At 41.6% G+C, this 22,474-nt stretch overlaps 1 protein-coding gene across 1 annotated transcript in view; it reads right to left on the bottom strand.

The window, feature by feature from the left end:
* The window catches only part of COBL (cordon-bleu WH2 repeat protein), a 161,778-nt gene that overhangs the window by 94,727 nt on the left and 44,577 nt on the right, over window positions 1–22,474 (bottom strand). The window contains exons 3-7 of the mRNA XM_054164038.1: window positions 13,529–13,739; window positions 12,687–12,915; window positions 10,557–10,601; window positions 7,950–8,044; window positions 4,795–4,878 (exon numbers count right to left, since the gene is read on the bottom strand). Coding sequence (XP_054020013.1) covers window positions 4,795–4,878; window positions 7,950–8,044; window positions 10,557–10,601; window positions 12,687–12,915; window positions 13,529–13,739 — 664 coding nt within the window. The remainder of the gene's footprint in view (window positions 1–4,794; window positions 4,879–7,949; window positions 8,045–10,556; window positions 10,602–12,686; window positions 12,916–13,528; window positions 13,740–22,474) is intronic.

Genomic DNA, 22,474 nt, shown 5'->3' with positions numbered 1-22,474 from the left:
AACAGATTAAGAGAAAATTACTGCTTAATTTAGAATACACTCAGTTTTCAACAAAAACCTCAATTAACATAGAGAACAGACCATTACTTTTCTGCAATTCAGTGCACATCACCACATAATGAGAAAAGGATTTAAACTAAGCATACTGAAGTTCCTGCCCTTACCTCAGTAGTACTTCAGAAGTTGTCTATTTCCTTATAGGCAAGAAATTTTTTTCTGATCTAGCCAGCATATGTCCTGGCACTATGCTGAAGGCAAAGGCAAACTGTTTTCCTTTTAGAAGTAAATCAGAAACTTTGGCCTTGATTCCCACATAGAAAATGCAAAATACTTTCTGATGACCCAAAACAGTAACAGAAAACAGACCTGAGGAAGTTGCAGAAGAGGAAGTCACTACTGCGTGAAGCTTTGCCAAAAGTCATAAAATCACAGAGTATGTCTGGTTGGAAGAGACCTTCAAGATTATCCATTTTAACCTTTGACCCAGCCCTGAAGAGTCAACACTAAACTGTGTCCCTAAGCACAAGGTCCACACACCGATGAAATACCTCCAGGTATGGTGACTCCACCACTGCCCTGGGCAAATTCCAATGTTTGATAATGCTTTCAGTGAAGAAGTATTTACTAATACCCAGCATAAACCTCCCCTTGCACATCTTGATTTCTGCTAGCCCTGTCACCTGCCACCAAGAAGAGGAGGCTGGTCTCCTCTTTGTTCCATCTTCATTCGGGTAGTGGTAGAGAGTGCTAAGGTCTCTCCTCAGCCTCCTCTTCTCTAGACTGGACAACCCCAGCTCCCTCAGCCACATGTCATCATAGGACATGTCATTCAGGCCCTTCACAGGCCTTTTTGCCCTTCTCTGGACATGCTTCAGCACCTCAACGTCCTTCCTATAGTGAGGGGCCCAGAAATGAACACAATACTCAAGGTGTGGCCTCATCAGTGCTGAGTACAGGGGGACAACTACCACCCTGTCTTAGCTCAATGAAACTTCTATAAAATGAACTCTATTTGTGTATTTCACACACACGGCTATGTAAGGTATCACTTATTTGAATAAGGATATTCAATTCCACTGAAGTAAGTAAATACAGATATCCTTTGTGTAAGGGAAGGTGTGGACCTACTCAGAAAGGGAACAGGTGAACTGGTACAAGCTATGCGGAGAAGGATGAGGTTCTCAACAACTTCTTTACCTCAGCCTTCACCAGCAAGGGCTCCAGACACACTCCCCAAATCAAAGAAGATAATGGAGAAGGCTGGACAAAGGAACTGCCCCTTGTCAGTGAAGATCAGCTTCGTGACCATCTGAAGAACCTGAGAGTGTACAAGTCCATGGGACCTAACAGGATACATCCATAAGTACTGATGGAACTGGCAGAGGAGGTCACTCCACTCTGTATTATATTCCCAAACTCATGGCAGTCTGGGGAGGTCCCCACTGACTGGAAAAGGGGAAACATAACCCCCATTTTCAAAAAGGGAAAGAAGGATGACCCAGGGAACTATAGGCCAGGCAGTCTCACCTCTGTGCCCGATAAGATCATGGAGCAGATCCTTCTAGAGGTACTGCTGAGGCAAGAACAACAAAGACATGATTTGGTACAATCAACATGGCTTCACCAAGGGCAAATTGTGCCTGACAAACCTGGTGGCCTTCTATGACAAAGTCACAACGCTAATAGAGGAAGGCTGATCAACTGACGTCATTTACCTGGACCTGATCAAAGCCTTTGACACTGTCCCACACAACATCCCGATCCCAAATCTGGTATGGGTTTGGTGGATGGAACATTCAGTGGACAAAGAACTGGCTTGAGGGCCACACCCAAAGAGCGGCTGACAATGGGCCCATATCCAAGTGGAGTCCAGTGACAAGTGGAGTCCCTCAGGGATCAGTGCTGGGACGAGTCTTGTTTAACATCTTTTTTGTTGACATGGACAGTGGCATTGAGTGCACCTTCAGCAAGTTTGCTGATGACAACAAGCTGTGTGGTGCAGCAGACACACTGGAGGGAAGGGAAGACATCCAGAGGGACCTTGACAGGCTGGAGAGGTGGTCCCATGACAACCTTATGAGGTTCAACAAGACCAAGTGCAAGGTCCTGCATCTGGGTCAGGGCAATCCCAGGCACCAACACAGGCTGGGCAGGGACTGGCTTGAGAGCAGCCCTGAAGAAAAGGACCTGGGGGTCCTGATGGATGAGAAGCTCAATATGAGCCTCCAGTGTACACTTGCAGCCCAGAAAGCCAACTGTATCCTGGGCTGCATCAGAAGAAGCGTGGCCAGCAGGTCAAGGGAGGTGATTCTCCTCCTCTACGCTGCTCTCGTGAGGCCTCACCTGGAGTACTGTGTCCAGTTCTGGAGCTCCTATAACAACAAATATATGGACATGCTGGAATGCGTCCAGAGAAGGGTCATGAGGATGATCAGAGGGCTGGACAACTTCTCCTATGAGGACAGGCGGAGAGAGTGGGGGTTGTTCAGTCTGGAAGATGAGAAAGCTCCGAGGAGACCTTCTTGTGGCCTTACAGTATCTGAAAGGGGTCTACAAGAAAGCTATTGCGGGACTTTTTAGGATGTTGGGTAGTTATAGGACTAGGGAAAATGGATCCAAGCTGGAGAAAGGTAGATTTAGATTACACATTAGGAAGAAGTTCTTCACCACAAGGGTGGTGAGATACTGGAATGGGTTGCCCAAAGAGGTTGTGAAAGCCCCATCCCTGGAAGTTTTTAAGTCCAGGCTGTATGGAGCTCTGGGCAACCTGGTCTAGTGGAAAGTGTCCGTGCCCATGACAGGGGGGTTGGAACTAGGTGATCTTTGAGGTCCTTCCCAACCCCGACAATTCTATAATTCTATGATTCTAAGCGAGGTAAAGAATTTCTCAGAACAATCCACAATCATTAAAGTCTAGCCCATAAGGAACAACTAAGCTGATACAGTGCATTTTCACTTCTCTTTCCACTTAATTTTCTACTTGAATTTTACAAGTTATCCGTGCCAACTATGTCAAGTTTACAGCACTTTAGAATTTTTCACCTAAGAAGTCACAGTCATTGACCTTTTTCTTGAATCCCAGCTGAGCCTGGTCAAAGGAGGACTGTCTGTGCCACTGAGTGATCTGTTAGACTTATTTTACAATATAGTACCAAATTCAGTGAAACTAAGTCAATACATTTATCTAAGTAGGTACTTACGCCTCAGCAGTACTGGTGCTCATTTGAATACAGGCATCAAGCCAGACATGAAGGATGTAAACACTGAGCAATGGCTACATTGTTCTTGGAAGATTAATTGCCTTTAAGACACTGAGTAAAAAGAAAATGTTTTTGCCTCTTTGGTAATCCTTTGTTCCCTATCACCTGTGCCTTTAGAAGATGGTTACATGTCCAAGTCTTTTCTGTAGAGGAAAAGAAACATCCTCATTTATGATTTGCCCTGTAAAATTCCCCTCAAAAATTAAGAGATACCTCTCCTCTAAGGAAAGTGCCACATCACAGTGAAATAGACAGTTGAAAGCATCTGAACTACCTTTCTTCATACCCTCACTCCGAATTCCTCCTCTTCCTCCTCCTCTTCTAGTACGTGAGCATCAAGATATTGAAATTCATTTATAATGGCAGTGAATAAAACCACAAAATGATTTTAGTTTGGCAGAGCTTGTGATGGTTGTTCTACACTTCTACCTAGTATATTTCAATCACTCACATCACCTTCTACTAGGACTTCATACTGATAGAGCTCTCTCACTAAACAATCTTAATAGTGCTCTCAACATTTTTTGTCTTCACAGTTTGTCAGTTAGGTGTTTTTAACTTCAAATTAACAATCACTACTTGATCTGTTTCTCCCTTTAGACTTCTTTAATCTTATCATTTCTATCTGGTATTTGTTCTCTGGCTTGTCTAATCTTTTTTTCACTCTTAACCTTTCTCTGTGGCTAGTGAGCTGTGCATTTTGCAGATCAGCATTCCTTTTCCAAATACCTGTTTGTGAAAGGGGGATTCAGAGCTGAACCTCACACTTCAGGCTTCTATCATGTCAGTAACAGAGTACTTTCCAGGTTTTGAAAGTACGATAACAAAAAGACACATAATTTGAAAAAGCAAGAAAAAGTCAAACTACTTACAATGATTGCTCATCCACCAGAACACCTTTACAAAAGTATTTAGGATTCACATTTTCTAATTAGAAACCTAAATCCTCATGGCTTAGTAGTCTGTCAAGCACTCCTTTCTTTACGTGTGGGTCACGTAAAGGGCCTGAAGCACATGACCTACAAGGAGCATCTGAGGCAGCTGGGGTTGTCCAGTCTGGAGAAGAGAAGGCTGAGGGGAGACCTTATCTCTTTCTACAACCACCCAAAGGGAGATTTGGAGCAAGAAGGAGGCCAGCCTCTTCTGTTTGATGACAAGCAACACGACTAGAGGAAATGGTTACGAGCTGCGCCAGGTGAGGTTTAGGCTAGATAGTAAGAAATACTTCTTCACTGAAAGGGTTCTCAAACACTGGAATTGCCTACCCAAGGCAGTGGTGGAGTCACTGTCCGTGGAGGCGTTCAAGTGGAATGTGCACCTGGCACTTAGGGACATGGTTTAGTGTTGACTCTACAGTGCACTACATTTTAACTTCAACAAGACACACACTGTGCATTCATGTAACTAAGCTTGCTAAGAAGTAAGCTATTTCTACTACTTTGCTAAGCATCAGGAATAGTAGTGGTTTCTGGGTATTCAAACTGCAGGATCTAATAGGAATGCAATAGCATCTACAAGCTGTGTTAGTACTTACATCCAAACTTCCTTCACTTGTAGATGTAGAACTAAAAACATCCTCCTCACCACAATCCCTGTTCATCCTCAAATGTTCTTCTGTCTGCAACACAAACAAGTATCCTACACAGCAGCAGCAAAGGAAACAAAACAGCAAAAACATGCCAGAGCAAAGCAACAAACCTCATCACAGAACCAAGACAAACTGTCTCAGTAGTGCTGGACCAAACTGCTAAGAAACTCTGAAGTAATGCATAAAATTTATCTGATGTAGATAGGGCCCTAAGAAATTCATCAGCAGAAAGATTTAAGAACAAGAACATAAGAAACAGAAAAATTTTGGGGTGAGAAGGAAAACAGGTAGCAAGCAACTCCTGTAGCACCAGGCACCAGATTGCAAGTCTCTGCTGTGCCCACAGACACAAGGGAAAAAGCAGATTTTTTTTTTCCCTGCCACTTATCAATGGCGGGACTGTTTCTGTGCACTGAGCATACATCTCACTTAAGTCTAGATCCCATGATTGTGTGCATAGGACCTCTGCTCTACTGGATTGTTCAGCAGTGCCAACTTGATCTGAATTTAGCCTTAGGCACATGACTACATTTCACATCAAAAAAAGACATGGAGCTTATGCCACTTTTACAGGTTTTATGCCAGCTGCAGAAGAACAGAGGGTACCTGAGCCAGCATAAAATTAAAATGGAGAGAACAAGATCATAACTGATCTGGCATTAAGCCTGACAGTATAAAGTTAACCAAAGAAATATAGTCAACAAATCTGTATCAATCACAAGAACAGGACTTGCTTTCATTCTGTGTCATGGTGTTTCAATACAGCAGAAAGTTTTCTCCAGAAAGTTAGACTGTTATCTAATTGTTGCTTGCAGTGTGCCAGCCAAGAAGGCAGGCATGTGTGTGGGCATGGAAATCTGAGCGTAGGCCTGCAGCATGCAGCGACACCTGATCCATGACAGTTTGCAGCACACGCTAATACTCTTATTCCCTGGCAAAAGAAATTGCCTTGCCATTGAAAAAGCCTACAGCTCTGCAGTGCTACAAGCATGCAAGATTTTGGACAGTTCTTCCTGTCAAATAGCTTTAAAATATTGAATATGCATGACAACATACACACACACAGATGAATACTGCAAATCATAATGCAAACAAAAAAAACAAAACCACAAATGAGCAGAACCAACTTCAGTCCTATAGAGGAGTGAAAAATACAGGAATAAACATAAAGAGGAGTTCTCCAGGAACTCTAGGCCTTTGATCCCAGTGTCCTAAAATCACAGGGCACCCCATCATATAATCCCTTCACCAACCTAACAAGTTCTTTCTTAAAAGAACTTAGTTAATTTGTATTCACTCTGTTAAGTCTGTTCAGCAATTTCACTGCTGTTTTGGCTAGAAATCTTCCACAATAACAAGACAGATGTATTATGGCTAGTGAACACCTGCTTGATCCTGTGTGCTGTGCTACTCTTCTGTTTTCAGTAATTCTTCCATCAAGTTCTGTTCAAACTCCTAGAGGTTTGCATTGAAAAGGTAACAATGACTTCCTTCCTGGAGTAAAGAAAATGATTGACTTAGCATGAGGAAGACAACAGGAGAAGGAGTTTGAAATCTTGGGATACTCATCTCAAACTCAGCTGCTGGAAACCCACTGCAGAAACCACAGAATTGGGATACTTCATAGCAACTTTTTCTAAGGTTGCAAGTGTAAATGTTTCACAAGTTAAATGTGAGATGCTTCAGGAGTATCAGCCCCAAGAGCAAACAATTCATACTGAAGTTCCAAAAAATATAATCAGAGAACAAGCTTAATGCAGAAATCATCAGCATATTGCAGCGCATTTGGTTCTTACAGAAGTACAGCCCTGCAGCATGCTCTATAGGCTCCATCTGAGCTCTTGCTTACTCAATTCTTCCAAGATTATTGCTCCAGTTATGCTTTTTTCCCCCTTCTAAATGGAAAGTATTTTCTTAGGAGGATAAAGACTCCTAAGTGACTGACTTCCTATCTCATAGAATACAGTTTCCATGTCTCCTTTATAAGATGTTAAGAACAGCTAGTCATCTACAACATCCAGTTTTTCAACACTGTAATTCCCTGTGTCTGTAAAGGAAGCTGTTTCTCAGTAAAAGCAAGTTGAATTTGATCACAATCAAAGTGGCAGACAACTAATGAAGATTTGGGAAATCTTTCAAGTTCTAAGAACATGACTGAGAAGCCTGGTAGGGTAAGCGAAACATGGGTCCATTAACAAGCATATGTTTCTTAGTACCGCACGGTTTATGATCCCATTGCACAGGTCTTGGACAGCATTTCAAACTAGAAAGAAGAAAACTATCTTTTTATTCTGGTATCTTGGAGTATTCAATACTTCACAATCAAAATCAGTTGGCACTGATATTTGTAGCCAAGCATGCAAAAAGTATCATGGTAAAATCTCAGTAATTTTTCTCTGTCCTTGTGTAATAAAAGCTTTTCTATATTTAATTTCTGCGATGAATGACACATTTTTCATAAAGGCATCTCAAGAGAAGAAGATTTATTTCATACAAAATTCCTTTGCTTTTATCTTAACTTTGAAAACTTAAAATTAAAAATTCCTAACATGCATCCTAGCAGATACTGATCCTGCAGTTTAGTAGTGCAGGTTATTTCTTCAACACCTGTCCCTGGTTTACAGACTGCATGACTGCACAGAAATACCCAAAGATACAAATGCTTTAAAACAGATTATAATTTCTGCTTGGTATCTTAATTGTTCTACATTGCATCAATTCTTTCATGAAAGCATTTTGTAATCAGAGCACTACTAGTAGGTAGACATAAATTGCTTGAAACTACTGCCCTTTGCTAACAACTTAAGCACTTTAAAAAGAAGTAAATGATCAATGCATCTGACTTCTTCAATAAGCAGCTGATTATTTCCACCATATTGTACTGATTGAAAAGTCTGCACAGCTGCTAACCCTTTACCTGAAACAAAAAGCTTAAAAAAAAAAGCAGGGGGGAGAGTGGGGGGAAGAGTAAATAGAAAAATTAAAAGAAAACAAAAATAACAAGATGGTAAGTCTCAAACAAATGCCACCACCTACAGACAAAATAGTTCTGGGAAGAAAATAACTCTCTTTTGTGAGGTAGTACACTATTGAACACTTACCTTGCTGCTTCTTCTATCAGTTTTAAATAACCCCAGAAGTCTTGTCTTTTCTTTTTCTATTGCTTCATTGTTTACTGAAGCCTTTTGACTTGGTTCTGAAAATTAAATTGGAATATTTTTTACACTTCTAAAATAAACATTCAGAAGAACAGCATTTTTAAAGAAATCCTGGATTAATGCTGCATTTTTTATGAGCTGGAGATGTTCTAAACCGAATTATCTAAGTAACTGCCAGATACTGCACTTTCTTTTTCATCAAACTTTTATTTGTTCCGAGTTTGTTCCAAACACTAATGGAGGCAAATGGAATAATTTAATACACTGCAGTAAGTTTTCAATCACAATTTCATCCTTAATAAAAGGCAAAAGATGCTTAAGCTGCTTGTCTTTAGAAATGCTTGTTAGACGTCTCACTTAGAACTCACGAAGTACTGTAATACTGAAGAAAAAAACCAAAACCCCCGAACCAACAAATACCCACAAAACCCAAACCAAACAAAACCCCCCAAAACCCCCACCAAGAACAAAAAAATCCAAACCACCAACCAATCAAAAAAAAAAAAGGGCAAAAACATAAAAAGATGGTGACCATTTTTAACAATTCACAGGCCTGACTTAACACAGTGAAGTTAATAGAAAAACTCTAAATGTGGATTAGGATAAAGGTACATGAAGAGAAAAGAGACCTTTGCCTTGAAACAAAGGCTCTCCTCAGAACTTCAAACAAGCTAGTTATGCTGATTTTTTCTTATCTTGGTGCTTTTACTTAGCTGGGGGTAGAGGCAAGTTTAAAAGCATTTCAGGTTGTAAGAGTTTGAACATGCCTATCTTCCTTGAACCAGCTAAGTAATTGTATGAATTCTGACCATTCAGCCTTCCCCCAGTATTCCCCACACCAGCCAAGCTGGATGAGCAAAATGAAAAGTATGTGCATTACAGAGAACATCCACTGGTTTGACATCCAACACACAGACTGTGAAGCTCTCACACTTTTTTTAATGAATGCTGCATCATGCTATGTAGATTTCCCTGGTTCAAACCACATCAGAGTATCTCACTTGCACATAGTAAGTTTAACGTACAGAGAAAAATTGCTTTGTCCTGTAAATATTAGATATGTTTGTCTAGCAAAAATTAAGAAGCAAATAAAGAATGACTTTTCTTTGGACACAAAATAAAGGTTTACTTCACACACAAAAACCAACCCTCATCCCAGAACCCCTGTAAACTGATTTGCAATTCACACAATGCACATAATTTTCACACAGAACTCTTGCAAACAAAAAACGTCAGGTGTTAGAAGCTGTTAAGCACATACAGTAGTTCACAGACAACAAGAGTAAAGATGATGAACTCAGAGGAAAACAGGGAGAAACTATCCTTAAGAAAGGCTGCAGATTCACTGCAAAAAAAAAAATACAGTAACAAATGAATACTTTCATCAAATACTAACCACTGCCTATCCTTTTTCGCCAGAAACTGCTGTTTTTCTGCCCAGGGCTGAGCTGCAATTAGGTGCGGATCATGATTCCCTTACCTGCAGAGTCTTTAATAATTAATAACGATGATGAAAGGCTAGTGCAAGCTTTTGTCGGTACCAGCCAATCATCAACCTCACCATTAAACACTGTATAAAACTAGTAAACTGGAATTTTGAACACAGCACATCATTTCAAAACAAGAAGGAAGCTTTACAAATTTGTATTATCTTTTCTGAAATAAACACAGTAAATATTCTCTTTAACACTATGCTGTATAAGAGCAAGCCACGGCAAGTTATGACAGACTAAGATAAGGGGGAAAAGTACTAGCATATCAGAAGCCAAGAATCAATAGGCCATGAGCTAAGATTCACTTGACAGCTGTCAACTACAGGAGGTGGATTGCCTTCATGAAAATTTGAAGATGTCCACAGTTCTATTTTGTTACACTGGTTTTGCTAGTAATGCAAAGATGTAAAGCCAGTTAGAAATCAACCATACCTTTCTTGAGGATAAAGAATTTAAGCAAGGTAACATAATAGACTGAGTGGGGGGAAAGGATATAATAAACTTACACATCTTCTGTTTAACTAGAAGCAGATGCGACAATGTAGTTTAATCAAACCCTATCTACCATAGCAATTCAGAAGTCTGTATCTATTCAGAGTTCTCCAATGTGTACACATAGGTTTGATATTAAAATGTTTTACTGCATGAAAGCTGAAGTCAGTGGAAGATCTGATAGACCTCAAAATACTTTTCAATCCAAGTTTGGAAGGCAAGAGACTGCTAAAATGTTAGTATTCCTCATCTAATCATGCTTTAGGTCACCTGAAAAGGCTTGGGATCCTGAAAGAAACATAGTGTATCACAGAAGAGTTAAATGACAGGATTTGTTAACGCTGGGATTTTAATGTCAATTACTGAAGAAGCAGTACGGACAGAACTGTGCTTGTTCTGACCAAAAGCAGAGGCACATAAACACTTTACAAAAGACAACACAGATCTAAAACATTTTGTTTCTCCACAGCATTTTACACAACATTCATGAAGATCCAGCTAGCAAACACACATGAAATAGTGTGAAGGGAAAGACAGTTTTCCCTTTAGCAGCATTGTACGGTACCTCTATAGTTCAGAGTAGGTTCAGATTGAGTTTTTGATGGAGGAACTGGAAAAGGCAGGCAAGGAAAGGAAAAAAGAAGACATATTAAACTTCTAATATTGCCCCTAAGCAACAATATTCATTAATTATTCCTAGCACTTGTTTTCCTAAACATTACAGGGAGAAAAAAATGTTGACCAGCAACAGACATGTAGAGCTGCTGCTGTAAGCATTTGTGTTTAGTCCCGATTCACTTGTGAAGATGCTTCAACTGTGAAATGAAATTAAGTAAGCAGGTGGCAGCAGAGCTTCTCTTTTACTAATCCTTCAGCACTTGGTATTTCTCTTTCAGAAAAGGAGAGATTGACAAGTACAAAGTTTTTCCAGAACCTGCTCTTACAAGCACAGCCTGTGCTTCCAGCACCTCTGATGCCTTACTCGTTAGTGGGAACGTGTTTTAAAAATCTGTCCTAATAACTAAACAGACTGGACATCTGCTCAATGCACAATTCATTGAGCAACTGTTACTGAGTCCTCTTGGAGATCACAATGAGAACATGGGAAGAAGGAATTTGCTGGAATAAAGGAAACCTTTTGTAAATTTTATACTTATTTACCAGGATTCTTACCAGACACCAATGGTGGAGAATAAAAGGAAGGCAGAAAGGCTGAAATGCACTCAGGAGTCAGAGGGATTTTATCATAATGAAAGGTATACTGAAAGGTTAAAAAAGCATAGGATATAAAAAAAATATTCTGATACAGAGAGCAGCATGCTAGGAAGTGTTGCTGCAAATAATATGTAGGAAGGTTACATAATACATACAATTAGTATTGTATAATTTGTCACTATAAACCCAGCCCCAACATAAAGTCTTGGGTTTGACTATACAGGCTACAACCAGATCTGAGGACCAGTACCACACTAGAAACATACAATCACTTCCATTTTAAAGGAAAAGCGGCTACACAAAGATTAGGCTAATGACTCTACAAGTTGTCCAGGAACCATGCTGAATGAATCCTGTTGCATAGTCTGCACATCCAAATATGTTGCTCCAAAATGGTTAGCTTAATTACAGTAAACACATCTTAAAAACCCAAACAAACATACAATTGAGTTATGACATGTTGTCAGCCGCTTTTTTTTTTGAGCTTCCTAAGAATTCAAAGGAAAAGGAGACATTTAGGTTACTTAAAAGTCTAAACTCATGAAATTTGACTCACACAGAGGCAGAACTGTCACTTACCCAAGAAAGAAGAGACAGAACGCTAACATAAATAAGTAATTATATAAATAAAAAATAAGCCTGCTACTCACCACCTACAAGACTGACATTCTCTAAACAATAAATAAGGATATTTACTGTGTTGATGGTGAATAGAAATTGAGATAAACTGCTGGGGAAAATTTTAATGAATATCACTTTCTGACCTTAAAGAAAGTAGTGTGTGTCAATGTGCATTTTTAAAGCAGGTCTATTTTAAAGCACATTGCATAATTATGCTATTTGAAGGCACAATAATGCTGATAAAACTCAAGCCCAAGAAGCTGCCAGTATCGTCTATGGGAACCGAAAGTGACAGTGAATAAACAAGAGAACAAAAACTGAAATAAAAATACCTCTTAGCTCCTCTTCATTAAACTGTCAATAACTTCGCTCTTTGGATGAACTGTCTTCTGAACCTTCCACAGTATGTTTTTCAGAAACTCTAGTCTGCTGCTTCTCCCTTCCAGCTTTTGCAGCTGCCATAGCTATGACATGTCTCTCCTTTCTTTCTCTCCAACCTTTAGCACAGGCTCTGCCTAGATGAGGTCTACGTGTTATGTACAACTGTACTGGCAGCAGAGACCAGGAGAGAGCAAAGCTCCTCCTTTTGCCCTGCCCTAGGCCAGCTAGAGCCCTGCTTAGGGCCAGCCCAGCCTGGCACAGGGCCCAAGAACAGCCAGGGATGGCTGGGCACAATGCTGTCATGGCTGCCACCCTGGGCACAGCTCACTGAACAAATCCATGCTGCTCTCCAGATTGAGATGCCACTGGTGTTTCAGCTGAGCCTCAAAGGAACAAAACCACAAATGCTCCCAAGTTGCCAATAATACTGTTGGCACATCATCTAACCCTGCAGCCAATGCTTTCAATCTCAACTCACCTCTTTTTCTGTCCCAGGCATACAGTTCCTTTATCCCCAGCTCCTCCAAAGACTTAGTAAGCTCCAGCTCCTCCCCAGTGATGCCATCTCGCAGAAGAACAATATGCTCTTGACTGACCTCACACTTCTCGCAAATAGCTGGGATGATGTTGCGGAGAGGCACCTCTGGACTAACTCGAACCACAGCCTTCTGTGTCTTCAGGTAGTTCACTACCAGCCTCACAGATTTCTGCAGGAGAAAAACCACGAGCTCTTAGCGTTCCATCTGTGAAAGCTAGATGAGAACAGCACTGGGGACTTCCATATTGTCTTGATTATTCCTGGGCAAACTTACCCCACATGCACTATTGCAAAGAGTATTACTTAAAAATCTGCAGAACTCCCCTGACACTAAGGAGACATTAACAATAACAAGTGAATAAGGAAAAAAAATGGAGGCAGATACAATGTGTGAAGGTTTAAAAGTACCACATTGAAAGGCAGGACAATGTAACTAGCTATACTGATGTAGAATAACAAAAATTTCAGCAAACATATTTGCAAAATGGCTACTTCTGAATCTTCACAATACTGTGAATTTGAGCCACTACTACACATTTCAACCATCTCAGTCTTCAATCAAGGGTATTTATAAGAACAGATTTATAAGAACCACAAGCAACACAACATTTTGTCTTAATGCTGGCACCTGCCAGTCTTCATGCAAATCAGTTGAGTTAAAGGAGGTTTAGCCAACCTCAGGCCTTTCTCATCTGGTTTGAAGATGCAAAGATTAGAAGAACTGCTTTCACAGGAATAAAATGACATTTCATGACACCATTTTAACCCTAAAGAATACCAACCTCAGGAACCCGTGGCAGCGTTCGCTTTGTCTTCTCTTCAGGAATCTTTTCTTTCAAAAATACCATCTGCACATCCAGTGCTCCTATCAAAGTGTTTGGCTTGTAACTCAGAGGTTGTTGAGCTCCCAAAGACTTCAGTTCAAGACTATATTGGGATGGATTTAAGTGATACTGGCTGCATAAATCAACCAAGAGATCCATCACAGCTTTACTGCAGGGAAGAAGACATTCATTGTTAGCATGAGAAAAAAAAAAGTTGCTAAAAAATGTACCTGAATTTTATTATGGGGGGAAAAATGACAATACAAGCTATGGATGGTGTCACTAATTAACCATCTTTGGGAGCGAATAGCGTTAACATTTTGAAATGCTAAACAGATCTGATAAAATGTTACAAATTAAATATATTTGTACTTCAGTGTGTGCTTACAAGCTGGCAATTAACTATTCACAATACGGCAGACGACAATTCTCCTCCCCCCCCTTCTCTGCCCTGGTGAAGTCACATCCGGAATATTGTGTCCAGTTCTGAGCCCCTCAGTTCAAGAAGGGCCTCAGGGAACTGCTTGAAAGAGTCCAGCGCAGAGCCACAAAAATGATTGAGTGGAACATCTTCCTTACAAGGAGAGACTGAGGGAGCTGGGGCTCTTTAGCTTGGAGAAGAGGAGCCTGAGGGGTGATCTTAATGATATCTATAAATACGTAAATGTGAGTGCCAAGAGGATGGAGCCCGGCTCTGCTTGGTGATGCCCAATGACAGGACAAGGGGCAATGGTGGAAGATGAGGCATAGGAAGTTCCATGGAAACATGAGGAAAATTTCTTTCGCTGGGATGGTGACAGACCATTGAAACAGGGTGCCCAAGGGGACTGTGGAGTCTGCCTCTCTGGAGATATTCATCAAACCAGCCTGGATGTGTTCCTGTGTGATCTGGTCTAGATGATCCTGCTTCGGCAGGGGGGTTGGACCAGATGATCTTTTGAGGTCCCTTTCAGCTCCTAATATTCTGTAATTCTGCAGTAACATTAATAAACACAAGCCAAGAGCAGACAAAGTACATCCTATCTGCTAAATCCGCCTGTTAAATTCTCCAATTCAAACCCTGTTTTTTAACATGAAGACAAGATGCACATAAATTATGCACTTAGAGCATTGTAAGCTCTACCTTCACATAATGCAACTCAAAATAGAATATTTAAATCTGGAACAAAAAGGAGACAGGACTTTTTATTTTTTTCTTCTCTCTAAGTTCATAACTTTCTGTCCATTCCTGTCCTTTCCTCTCTCAAATCTCTTTGACACCAGCAGTATTTCCAAGTACATGAGATCTCTTTTGTATTTGTTTTGGTAAGGATATTAACCCTGTCTAAAACTATCTGGTTTCAAGTATTTGCATTATCAAGAATTCTTAGTACAGGTGTGATTCTTAAACCACAAGTTTAAAAGTCAGTCACTTTCCCACTCTTATCCCATGGCATTTCAGAGAGGTAACTCTGTTTTGTGTCAATAACTCAACATCCACTGAAGCTTGAAACTGCCTAATGTAGCAGATAAGAGCTACGTTGCTTAACCTCTCAGAAATTCTCTTCTAACAAAGTAGTAAAGTGTTCTCTTCTTCTTCCCTTCTCCCCCCCCCCCAAGTCTTACACTGTAAAATTCAATATCCAGGGTCAGAGAAAACAGGTTTATTAAAACTAGTTATGTTTTTTAAAAGTTTTTGTTTCATAAACCAGTATCTGTCATCCACAAAACAGTGGAAAGCTGAAAAACACGACCAGCCACACCTGAGGCCTGTCATATGCAGCGGGTATTTTTCTTCCAGCAGAAGTGAAAACAGGTGCATATCCAACATATTTGCTAAAGGAACTGGCATCTCTTCTGAAGTGTAAACTGGAAAAACTGTATACAGATTTAAAATGGAAGTAAATTCAAATAAAATAAAATCCTTCAGAGGTTATTAGCTACCACCATTACATCTGTAGCTCAGGAATAGTCACTCAGGTGCAAGCTGTCAGCAGTAGAGAAACTACTTGGGATTGGGGGCGGAGGTGTGGATGGATAGATGAGAGACTAAAACATATGCAGGTGGTAGCTCTCCCCACTCAAGGGATGAGAAAGGACCTTCTTTACAGTAACCTGTTTCAAGTTTAAAGGAGTTAAACAGTGTGAGATGGAAAAAAAAGGCAAGTGTGGAAAATTTGAAATAGGTGATTGCATTGAAAAGATAACACAATAAGAAGACGATGACTGAAGATCAAACAAGAAGAACAGATGTCATTAATATGTATAAGCAGGCTTCAGAAAAACAGAGCACTGCTCTAACTGCTAAGATAGAAAACATTTAAACATAGAAGTGTAATACCTACATTGAAAGGGTATCAGGCCATTTCATGATAACTCATTCTGGTACTGTGTTCAAGTTGTAAACATCTGTATTTCACAGCCATGTTTAATTCATATGTAACAAACTAAACAGAAACATTTACACTTACCAAGTCCAAACTACAGGAGAACCCCACCTACACCAATATTTACATAAATATTCACCAAGCTGTGCAGTAGTGAGCATTTTAAAATGTATCAGTCTGCCTGACACTGATCTCAGCTTGTTTACAGACAGACTTCTTTGAAATTTGCATGGGTTTTTTGTCCTGGTGTTTCAGAGAAAAACAAATAACCTGGCAGAACCACAATACATGGCATTCTACATGCTAGACATTTTTGTTTAAAGTGGAATGGTACTGTATTTCTGCAGTGCATAATACTGTGATAATTCATTAAATTGTGGACAGTTATCTTGCCTCATGTAAATTATTTCATTAAAATCATTAAAAAAAAACGAACAGCACTTGAAAAATATATTTTTCTTTTGATGAATTACATGAACTTGTGCACCTTCCACATAAATCATTAAATATGTTCAGCAGCAATAGTACCGTAACCGCAGTGAGCATTGACACCAGCCATCTAACAAAACCATCTGAGAAAATGAGCTGCTGACAGTCATGCAAGTTGCAAAAATTTGTTCAGACAATTAACAATTTCAAAATCCAGCCAAATCTGGGGTTTCCTCTTGCTTGGTGCCGATTAATGCGTGTTAAATGTAACACTAAAGAAAGTGCCCTTCATGAACCCCTGCTGACTGGGCCTGATGGCCTGATTATCCTGCAAATGGTGTTTTATGGCATGCAGAATTATTAGCACAGCATAGCATAGCATAGATCAGACCAGGTTGGAAGAGACCATTCAGATCATCACGTCCAACCTATTATCCAACACTATCTAATCAATTAAACCATGGCACCAAGCACCCCATCAAGTCTCTTCCTAAAGACCTCCAGCAGTGGTGATTTGTTCCATGATTTTCCCTGGCACTGTGGTCAGACTGATTGGTCTGTAGCTGCACAGATCCTTCCTGCAGCCCTTCTTGCAGATTTGCGATTCTCCATTCCATTAGGACCTCCTTGGTCATCCAGGACTGCTGATAAATCATTGTTATGGTTTCATTTTGCTTCTGAGTTCTGAGTTTGATTTTTGTATTCTGGGGGGGCAGTTTACTCTGGGAATAAATGCCAGTTGGGGGTGTGGGTGTGTGCAATTTCAACCCAACACATTTCAATAATAGGCTTAACTAATTTAGGTGTGTTGCTTTGTAATTGGGTTGTTTCATCAGTGTAGTCTTATGTTTGTAGATATTTTGCCAAAAAGCTGTGGAATTGGGTGAAGGCAGCATTTGGGGGGTCTGGTGAGGACTGCCTAGGATCTGTAGGTTATGGGGTATATAGTAATGTCACTGTAAATATCCCATCTGAATTTATTGAGTTTACTGTCCCTGTAACACAGTTATTTAGGCGATTTGAAACTTACAGTGGTCTGTTTACTATGCCTGAATTTGTTCTTCCTTGTTATGATAGTGTGATGAATGGAGTGATAATTTGTGTCAAGTAGATGATTTTGATTAAAGCAGAAACTCTAAAACAGAAGTATGGATGGGCTAAATAAGAATATGAAACTAAAAAGTGAGACAGGGATACATAGAATACATAGAATAAACCAGGTTGGAAGAGACCTTCAAGATCATCGCGTCCAACCCATCAACCAATCCAACACCACCCAAACAACTAACCCACGGCACCAAGCACCCCATCAAGTCTTCTCCTGAAAATCTCCAGTGATGGCGACTCCACCACCTCCCCAGGCAGCCCATTCCAATGGGCAATCACTCTTTCTGTATAGAACTTTTATTTAACATCCAGCCTGAACCTCCCCTGGCGCAGCCTGAGACTGTGTCCTCTTGTTCTGGTACTGCTTTCCTGGGAGAAGAGACCAACATCCGTCTGTCTACAACCTCCCTTCAGGTAGTTGTAGAGAGTAATAAGGTCACCCCTGAGTCTCCTCTTCTCCAGGCTAAGCAACCCCAGCTCCCTCAGCCTCTCCTCGTAGGGCTTATGTTCCAAACCCCTCACCAACTTTGTTGCTCTTCTCTGGACTCGTTCCAGCAAGTCAACCTCCTTCCTAAAATGAGGGGCCCAGAACTGGACACAGTTTTCTTTTATTATAAAATGTTCTTTGCCTTTGTTATTATTGTTTATTTTGTTTGCTTTATTGTATTTATGTAGAAGCCTGAATAGTAGAGTGAAATACTAGGGAAGCTAACAGCTTGTATGAAAAATAGCCTATGTAATAATAAGTTGCTCAAGGATGAGAAAGGAGGAGTTTGCTGCAGAAGATGTGAAAGTGAGTACTCAAGAAACGGTTGTAAGAAGCGGCAAAGCAACCTCAAGGACTCTGCATGTAACCCACCCTTAGGAATAGTAGATTGTAACAACAGAGCTAAAATCACAGTATCACAGTATAACTAAGGTTGGGAGAGACCTCGAGGATCAAGTCCAACCTGTCTCCACAGACCTCATAACTAGACCATGGCAACAAGTGCCATGTCCAATCTCCTCTTGAACACCTCCAGGGACGGTGACTCCACCACCTCCCTGGGCAGCCCATTCCAATGACGAACGACTCGCTCGGTGAAGAACTTTCTCCTCACCTCGAGTCTAAACCTCCCCTGGTGCAGCTTGAGACTGTGTCCCCTTGTTCTGGTGCTGGTTGCCTGGGAGAAGAGACCAACCCCTTCCTGGCTACAACCACCTTTCAAGTAGTTGTAGAGGGCAATGAGTTACAACCACAAGGACTCTGCATGCAGCCAACCAGCAGGTGCTGACCAGAGGATTACAGCATTGAAAAAACACCAGAAGGACGAACTAATTAAAATAAACCCACCTTTATATGCATATGTATTAGGAATAGAATAGTTAAAGGGGAATTCGATTATGTTTAGTGTGCATGTTGGTGGAGCGCAGTCTCCCTCCGCACTCAGCGCTGTTTGCTTGTCTCTTAATGGCTAAAAATTGCTCTTTTCAAATTAAAATAGTATGTAATCGACTTTAATTGGCTTTGTCATTAGTAACAACAGCTTCGTGGTGAGAAATATATAAGAGTAAACAAACTCCGGGCAGCAGCAGGGAGCTAGGGGTTAATGCAGAAAGAGTCTCAGACCACAGCGCCGAGACAAGAAACGCGCAGCTACGGCACCTTTAAAACAGACGAATTCAGATACCCGCACTCCCACTGACCTAGGGGCGTGGAGGCAGGAGTCAATTTGGTTTCCTTGAGTGCCGGTTAGAAAGAAGGGAAGCAAAGCTCAGGTGGCGGCAGTGCCAGCAGCAGAAGTGCCGACGGCGCCTGCAAAAGCGGCAGGGGCGATCGGCGCCGGCAGTAGTTGTGCAGCTCCGGCGGCTGCGCCGGTTCAAGTGGCGGCTGCGCCGGTTCAAGTGGCGGCTGCACAAACGGCGGCAGCTCCGGCAGCGGCAGCGCAGGCGGCTATGGCGGCGGGGAGCTCAGCTGTGAGTGGTGACGGATATGGTAAAATCGCTCATACAAAGGAGGTGGAAAAGCTGCTTTGCACAAGATGCGGTTCAGACCTGACAGTGCCACCAGTAACAAGGCTAAAGAGGCGAAGAGACTTCCGGCCGCAGCGGCTGGAACGGACATGAGTCCAGCGGCTGTGGTGGGGTCAGCCAAGGGCACGCTCAAGATTGCCGCTAATGCTGCATCTGTGCCAGCCCCGCCGGCTTCTGTTGGATCGGTGGCGAATTCCCAAGCAGCGGTTAAAAAGAACAGCACACACAAGACCTTTTCACAGATCACAGAATGGTAGGGATTGGGAAGGCCCTCAAAAGGTCATCTAGTTCAATGCCCCTGCTAATACAGGTTCACCCACATCAGGTCACACACGAACACATCCAGGCAGGATTTGAAAGTCTCCACAGAAGGGAACTACACCACCTCTCTGAGCAGCCTGTTCCCGTGCTCTGTCACCCTCAAAGTCAAGAAGTTTGTCCTTAAGTTCAAGTGACACCTCCTGCGTTCTATTTTGGAGCTGATGCCACTCTAATACAAGGGCTCATTATAGGGTATCCTTTTCTTATTTCAGAACTTCCTTGGACGATTTACTCCTCTTTCTATAATCTTCCACTTCATGCAGCTGACTATCAGTGCCTGACATTTGTCACTAACTCTCCTGTGGCAGCTGCTGTTCCTGCAAACAGCAAAAGCTTCTAAGATTCCTTAACCAAACAACAACAAGCTGTGAACTTGTTTATGAAGAACAAAACAAAACATTGTATGAGTCCCAAAAGTAAATATTCTGCAGAAGCCAGACCTTCAACATGCTGGACTTGCTTTTATACAGAGCTATTTTTAGCATCTTTTGTAGGGGAGTATTTTTAGCTTGTGTACAGGGCTGAATTCTATTGGTTAAGTGAGTTAACATGCAACATAAGAAATACTATATAATCAGATACTTTAGGGAATAGAGCCCCTGTTAAGGAGCTTCTGGGACTTCTGTTGGGAACACTGAGACTCAGATTCTACAATGCTGTAATAAAGAACTTCTGAGATTCTCTACTATATGAATTTCTGGAATTCTGTTGTGGAGCAGCAATGGGGTTTGTGCATCATTCATCACTAATGGCCCCTGAACCAGTGATTGGAACACTGTCCTCTCCAAGCACTCAAGACAGCACTGAGGGGTGCTACTAGTAACACTCAGATTAGCAGATTAGCACAAGATGGAGTTTAACTGCCTTCTTCATCAGGGGCACAGCCCTGTCATTGAGACAATGGAAAGAAGGGGGTACCTTCACAGAACAGAGAACATTTTGGTTCCTGAGAGTGATTGACATAGACAATATAATAACCCCACAGAAACTGAGCTTTAATTTTAAACATTTCTTTCAAGATTTATTCCACTAAGTAAAGACTCTGACAATAAAAATACTAAGTCTCAGTGTATGTGATAGCAATGGTGGTAGCAATGAACAATGTATGAGAGACAATGTTTATTATACAGGGATTGTGATAGTAAATCTGAATTTTTCTCATTGACTTCAGTGTTTTTACTTTGCTGCTTTTGGTTCTAGTGGAAGAAATAGGTCATATTCCACAAGGAGAGAAGTCCAGAAATGCTGAAGAACTAACAGAACACATGTGCTCAAGTGAGTAAATCTACTGGAAATTAAGCTAATGTGCCTTCCATTGTTTCAGAATTGCCTATAAGTAACATGAAGTGTACACTGAAACAGAAAAGTCCACACTGCCTATCTGTCTTATACACAGAAATCGTGAATTCAGCTAATTGATTTTAAATACTCTGTGACCCAGTAGACAGAAAGCATATGCTGCCTTCAAATGCCTGCCTGAGCACTGGCTGGGAGGAGAGGTAGGAATAGCCCCCTGCACCAGCATGGGTTAGAGACTGGAACCGTTCCAGGTCCAGTTGTCTGGCACTATGAACATCCTCTAGTGGAAGATGTCCCTGCTGACTGCAAGGGGGTTGGACTAGGTGACCTTTAAAGGTCCCTTCCAACCCAAACCATGCTGTGATTTTGTGGTTCTATGACCCATTGACATTTTTGAAACAGAATGTGTTTACCCCTCTAATACTGCACAAGAACAGCTGGAGAGCTCTAACTAGTGGAGTCCCCCAGTGATCAGTGCTGGGTCCAGTCCTGTTCAACATCTTCATCAATGACATTGATGAGGGGACAGAGTATCCGACAGCAAGTTTGCCGATGATACCAAACTGGGAGGCTTCGTTGATACACCTGAAGGATGTGTGGTCATCCAGTGAGACTTGGACAGACTGGAAAGCTGGGCTGAGAGGAGCCTAATGAGGTTCAATAAGGGTAAGTGCAGAGTCCTGCACCTGGGAAGGATAATAAACTGCACCAGTACAGGCTAGGAGGTGATCTGCTAGAGAGCAGCCCTATGGAGAAGGACCTGGGAGTCCTGGAGGACAAGTTCTCCATGGGACAGCAATGTGCCCTGGAGGCCCAGAGGGCCAACGGTATCCTGGGGTGCATTAAAAGGAGTGTGTCCAGCAGATTGAGGGAAGTTCTCTTGCCCCTCTATTCTGCCCTGGTGAGACCCCACCTGGAATATTGCATCCAGGTTTGGGCTCCCCAGTTCAAGAGAGACAGGGATCTGCTGGAGAGAGTCCAATGGAGAACTACAAGGATGATTAAGGGACTGGAGCACTGCCCTATGAGGAGAGGCTGAGAGAGCTGGGGCTGTTTAGCCCAGAAAAGACTGAGAGGGGATTTGATAAATATTTATAAATATCTGAGACCTGGCTGCCAAGAGGGAGGGGACACGCTCTGCTCAGTTGCACCCTGTGATAGGATAAGGGGTTCTACTTTCCAGGCCTGTTCTCTTCTTTCTCTCTTTAAATCCAAATTCCCTATAAAAACTCAATCACTAAATGTGTAATCTGAGATCTGACAGGCACTGCTTTCCTTTAACATTTTTAACAATACTGGCTCTGGGGCTGACCCACACAAGTTATACTTGTCTCCTGAGAGTGGTTAAGTGAACAGTAATTTCTACAAT

The sequence above is a fragment of the Dryobates pubescens genome, chromosome 9 (genome assembly GCF_014839835.1).
Source record: "Dryobates pubescens isolate bDryPub1 chromosome 9, bDryPub1.pri, whole genome shotgun sequence".
NCBI classification, from domain to species: Eukaryota; Metazoa; Chordata; class Aves; order Piciformes; family Picidae; genus Dryobates; species Dryobates pubescens.
This window is presented reverse-complemented; position numbering and strand designations above follow the sequence as displayed.